Source organism: Centropristis striata, chromosome 12, assembly GCF_030273125.1.
Source record: "Centropristis striata isolate RG_2023a ecotype Rhode Island chromosome 12, C.striata_1.0, whole genome shotgun sequence".
Taxonomy (NCBI): Eukaryota; Metazoa; Chordata; class Actinopteri; order Perciformes; family Serranidae; genus Centropristis; species Centropristis striata.
Window position 1 is genome coordinate 19,705,289 of NC_081528.1, and position 6,095 is coordinate 19,711,383.

At 37.3% G+C, this 6,095-nt stretch overlaps 1 protein-coding gene across 1 annotated transcript; it reads left to right on the forward strand.

Annotated features, from left to right (window-relative positions):
* Positions 1-839: 839 nt before the first annotated feature.
* smim19 (small integral membrane protein 19) lies at positions 840-3,267 on the forward strand. The gene is made up of 3 exons (XM_059346499.1): positions 840-1,091; positions 1,853-1,977; positions 2,802-3,267. The coding sequence occupies exons 1-3, from the start codon at positions 973-975 to the stop codon at positions 2,858-2,860; spliced, it is 303 nt and encodes a 100-aa protein (XP_059202482.1). The 5' UTR covers positions 840-972; the 3' UTR covers positions 2,861-3,267.
* Positions 3,268-6,095: the final 2,828 nt, after the last annotated feature.

Sequence of the window (6,095 nt, forward strand, 5' to 3'; positions counted from 1 at the left end):
AACTGAAAAAAAGTCATAAAAGTAAAATAAGTCAGTCAAAAAAGTATGTTAATTTTTGTCAAAAAATTGTCAAATTTAAGTGTTTTGCTGTTCTATAAGCCTAATGGTTTGAATATTGTTTACAGCAACTTTAAGTTGTTTAACTATAACAATAGTGATTTAAAAAATATATATTTATTTTAAATATTCCAATTCCTATATGATTCTAAATAATTTCCCAGGCCTGCAGAGCTTGTTTCAATTTATGAAGATTTGATCACTTTACAGGTAATTGATCAATGATTTTAGTTGTGTTTTCCTTTTAAATCACATTTTAGAAGAAATTAATTTCCACTCAACAGGGTATCTGCGGGGTCTTAAAAAGGCTAAGCGTCTCTGAATGTGCGTCTTTGAATTTAAGGCCTTAAATGTCTAAGATTCTCTTAAAATAAAAAATAAAAAATATGTTTTGATGTTTGAGGACACTGTAACAAAACTCCAAAACAGAACTTATTACCTGTGCAGCCTGGTCACAATTTGAGTTGTGAATAAATTCATAAACTTTGCAAGTCATACCTGGCCTCCAATTTTCCTTCATGTCTTTTGTACTTTTTTGCCAATATGGATGTGAAATGGGTCTTAAATTGTATTCATTATGGTCTTCAAAAAGTCTTAAAAAGTCTTAAATTTGATTTGTTGAAACCTGCAGAGACCCTGACTCAATAAATATACATCTATGCAAGGTATTCCCAAATGATGTTCAAATTAGCTGGACTCCATTTAGGCTGTAGTTGACACTGTGGACTGTAGGGGGCAACAGCGCGCCTCGGAGCGAGTGGGCTCCACGGAAGCTGAGGAGAGGAAGAAGGCGGATATGGCGTCATAGTGTTTACATTGTTGATATGGTTGAATAGATATGAGCTAAGATAGCGGACATATTAAATCTCCTCTTTGACATATTTACCCGCATCTGGGTGTAGTTGTCGTGTTTCAATGGGTGGTCACGAGCCCGAGTCTATCGACTACTCGGTGCACGAAGCCTGGAACGAGGCGACTAACGTCTACCTGCTGGTGATCCTGGTCAGCTTCGGCCTGCTCATGTACGCCAGAAAGTGAGTCTACTGCACCACCAGAGGATAAAACGGCTACACTCTGTACAGCACCAGACTCCTTTTGAAAATGTTCCTATTTTAAAAGTCCCTTGGTTGCATGGAAATAATCGTACACCATGCATCATTATTTAAGTTATGAAATATTTATTGGGTCTCCTGGCTAATTCGGCCTTCATATAATTCTCTAAATGTAATATATTTTTTTAATGTAATGCCATTTTAATTATAGCAAATATATCCTGTTCATTATATCTGTCTTGCTCTCTGAAACCTGTCTGTTCACCTTTCGCGTCTCGTTTCGAAATATTAAAAATCATTCCAGAGTCCTTTTTAAAATATTCGTATTTTAATGTTTCCTTGGTTTCATGGAAATAATCGCACGCCATGCATCAATATTTAAGTTATAAAAAATGTATTGGGTCTCATGGCCTTCATATAATTCTCTAAATGTAATATATTTGCATGTAATTCCATCTTTATTATAGCCAATATAGCCTGAAACCTCTCTGTTCACCCTTTGCGTCTCGTTTTTAAATATTAAATATCACACCAAACTCCTTTTGAAAATGTTCGTATTTTCTTGGTTTCATGGGGAAAAAATCGTACACCATGCATGCAATATTTAAGTTATACATTATTTCTGGGGTCTTCTGGCTAATTCGGGCTTCATATAAATCTCCATATGTATTTTTTTTTTAATGTAATGCCATTATTTAAGTCATAAAATATTTCTGAAATCTCTCTGTTTACCTTTAACGTAGAAACAAGAGGAAGATCATGCGTATCTTCGCTCTGCCTCCCACTGTTGGCAGCAGCCCGGAGCCAAACTTCTACGACAGCCTGCAGAAGGTGCGCCTGCGGCAGCAGCTGGAGATGTACTCCCTGGGTGAGCATTAGTGTCGATTAGTAGTGAAAAACACAGCATAGATTTGGGTTTATCATCCAAAATGTGTTTTGCACCATACCCTATGTAACAATGTTGTCAAGCCATTATTATTATTCATATAATTTTGTTAAACGTCAGAGAGTCTTCTTTACTTCTGTAAACCCCAATGGTGGAAAGTACATTTACTGAAGTACTGGACTTAAGGAAAATTTTGACGTACTTGTACTTTACTTGAATATTTCTAATGATGTAACTTTATACTTCACTATACTCCACTATATTTTGAGGTAAATATTGTACTTTTTACTCCTCTACATTTAGCTGACAGCTTTAGGTACTTTACAGGTCAAGATATAATATAAAAATACTTCTTTTTTTTTTTTATTTAAAGTGATTAGACATTTTTTAATTAAACCTCATAACAGTATTTGAAGTAGTAAGTTACATAAATACATACATAAATCAATACAAATAATCTAATAATATATTTAGAATATATAAAACAGCCTGATTGGTACATTCTACATAACAAGTACTTTTACTTTTCATACTTTAAGTACATTTTGATGCTGATACTTTTGTACTTTTACTTCAGTAAGTTTTGAATGCAGGACTTTTACTTGTCATTTCACAGTGTGGTATTAGTACTTTTACTCAAGGGATCTGAATACTTCTTCCACCACTGGTAAACCCTTCATAACTGACAGATGTTTAGTTTGATGAATTAGACCTTGATCGGTTTAAAAGGTACCTGTGTTTCATGTCTGTTTACATTCTGGGTAATGTGATAAATTGAAATATTCTTCTCTCTTGTCTTTTTTTAGCCAGGAAATTTGAGCAGCAGCAGGGCCAGACGGACAGTGTGCAGCTCTCTATGGAATGAGAGCAGGAAGGTCTGTGGGAGCAAACACTCCAGTGTGTGTGAGCCGATCAGAAAAGACTAAGATGGCTGTCATGATGAGACAGAGAACAAGAGACACCACTCCTGTCCAGGTTGTTTCTGTTTGGTTCCTTGATTCAGAAGCGTCTTAATTCACAATCTGTTGTCTGTTTTTGTCTAGAACACATGAAGCAGGTACAGATGTTATTGAGATGCTCTCAGTATGATGTGAGATTAAATGAAATTCCACCATGGAGGTCTTTTTTTTGCACATAGAAAATCTTTTAAATGTAACATAGTTTTTAGTTGGTTTCCATTTGTTTTTATTTGTTTTTTTAAATGTTCTGTTGGCTGGGTAGTAAAATCTGAATTCTCAAATGTGAAAATAAAAGCACATAACACACATAAAACAGTCAATAAATGTCTTCATTTTCAGACCTGACTTGATTCGAGTTAAGAATAATGATTGTTCTGGGTTTCTGATTTAGTGGAACAACAACAAAATCACAAAAATTCCGTTTTCATCCAACTGGGGCTTCTATACTAGCCTGGCTAACACCAGACTATATCGCAAATGAGATATAGTCTGGCCACTGCCTTTTCATTTTTCCGTAGAGGAGGCGTGGTTTATGATCCTCCAGAGCCGTTTATTGGGCGCTACGAATGTCTATCATAAGTGTCTGTATGTAGCTCTTAGCTAGTATCAGTTATACCAGATGACATATGTAGAGTGACAGAAATTCAACGAGGAAGCATCGAGGAAAAAGACGACTGATGTTTACACGATGGCGCCAAACGTTTATTGCCGTTTGTGCAAGATATATATGAAGGAAGATGGACACTCGACATATGCACACTCTTCAGACATATATTTATTAATTATATCTGGTCCTCCATCAAGGCGATCAATGGTGAGACGAGCACAACGTCCGGGGTCTCACTAAACCCCATTAGTTTAGCCACTAACGGGGCTAGTTGGTAGATTAGGCTTTTGTCAAATCCTGTTTCTCAGCAAGGCTAAAACATCCTTTTTGGTGGTGATAAAGGAGTGTAAAGCCAAACGTTCTTCTTTTAGAATAAACTTTCTTTCTGAACTATCTAGAACAGTGTCTACAGCTAGATCCAAAGAGAGCTTGGCGTCTGCTGCAGCCATGTTGGATCTGTAAGAAAACTACAAGCTTCCGTCTGTCCAGTAGTACACGTCATCGTCTTGCCGTCCCTCCCCGTTCTGTGATTGGATACTAAAAGCAGGGCTAAGAATCGGCCATGGACACCATGCCGCCTTGCAGTTCGAAACAAAATCGAGTGTGCAAGGCAGCATGGGCATACCCAGGCAACTTGTATTCCTTATGAAGAAGGTCAGAAGCAATTAAAGGGCCAATTTAGAATAATAGGATTAAACATGTCAATCCCCACTGAGGGTGTGAGGCGTTCATCTCACTGAGACCCCTGCTTTTTTAAAATTTTTGTCGTGTTTAGTAAAGCATTTACTGCATAGACAGCTGTTTAAATCACACAAATAATGAATAAAACATTTGTGTTGTAAACTTATCAAACACATGAATACCTGTGGGGTGGACATGGAGGTGGTGCCAAGTACTAAGTATCTAGGTGTATACCTGGATAATAAGTTGGACTGGTCCCTAAACACTGACGCTCTCTACAAAAAGGGGCAGGGCCGCCTCTTTTTCTTCTTGAAGCTCAGATCTCTGGACATCTGTAGTAAGATGCTGCAGATGTATTATCAGTCTGTGGTGGTAGTGTGTTGTTTTATGCTGCAGTCTGCTGGGGAGGCAGCATCAGACACAGAGATGAAGGCGGTTGGACAGACTGGTCTAAAGAGCTGGTTCTGAATGGAGCCAGGTTGGACACACTGGAGGAGGTGGTGGAGAGATGTCCTGTCAACATGTCCGAGTCCATCCTGAAATAGCCAGATCATCCGCTACACAAAACCTTTATGGAGCAAAAAAACAGCAGTGGACGGCTCCTCTCTCTCTGTTGCAGGACGGAGAGATACAAAAGATCCTTCTCTCCTACAGCCATCAGGCTGTCTCATTCTAACAGAGATTCTACCAGACTAACTGAATTTACCCTCGGGGATAAATAAATTAGTTTTGATCAACATAACGTCTGTTTGCGTTCTCACTAGTGATTTACCAATAAAGCCTCATGAACCATTTTCTTTAATTTCTGAGCCCACTAGATGGAGCTCTCTGATCCACCAAGAGCTAAAAGCACACTCAATCACCATTGCGTGAACCTTTTTCTATAAACCAACAGCTCCATCTAGTGGACTCAGAAATTAAAGAAAATGGTTCATGAGGCTTCATTGGTACATCACTAGTTCTCACTACATTACTCCTCACTCGCTACAGTTGGCACTGGGCAGAGGATATAAAATCAATAAATATCAATACATACAAACATTGCTGATTTTTTACCCCATGAAGCCACAATGAAAACTATTAAGTAAATTAGTAAATGTCAGTTTAGTCAGCCGCTGTCCACTCAGCTCCTGCAGACAGAGAGCTGCAGTGAAGCTAACAGACCAACTGGGAGCCTTGATTGATCAATTAACATGGGGTAAACTTCAAAACACACATACAGCAGAATATTTGTGTGATTTAAACAGCAGTCTATGCAGATTATGCTTCACTAAATAAACTAATCTGTCTCAAATCGGTTTAGATCCAGCTCAAGTTTCCTATTAGTGGGTTACATTACATGTCATTTAGCTGACGCTTTTGTCCAAAGCGACTTACAATAAGTGGTAATAAGGTTAACAACCAATGGTGGAAAAAGTATTGAGATCCCTTACTTAAGTAGAAGTACTAATACCACACTAAAGAATTACTCCACTACAGTAAAAGTCCTGCATTAAAAACTTACTGATGTAAAAGTACAAAAGTATCAGCATCAAAATGTACTTAAAGTATCAAAAGTAAAAGTACTCTTAATGCAGAATGGACCCACTCAGATTGGTAAATACATTCTAAATATATTATTGTATTATTAATATTGATGCATTGATGTAAGCAGCATGTCTCCATTTTCTCAAGACAGAGCTCATTTTAACTACTTAATATACTGTTAAGAGGTTTCACTGATAAAAATAGCTAATCACTTAAAATGTATCACGTTTCTTGTTAAATCTCGACTTGAAAAGTAACTAAAGCAGTCAGCTAAATGTAGTGGACTAAAAGTACATTTACCTCAAAATGTAGTGAAGTAGAAGTAT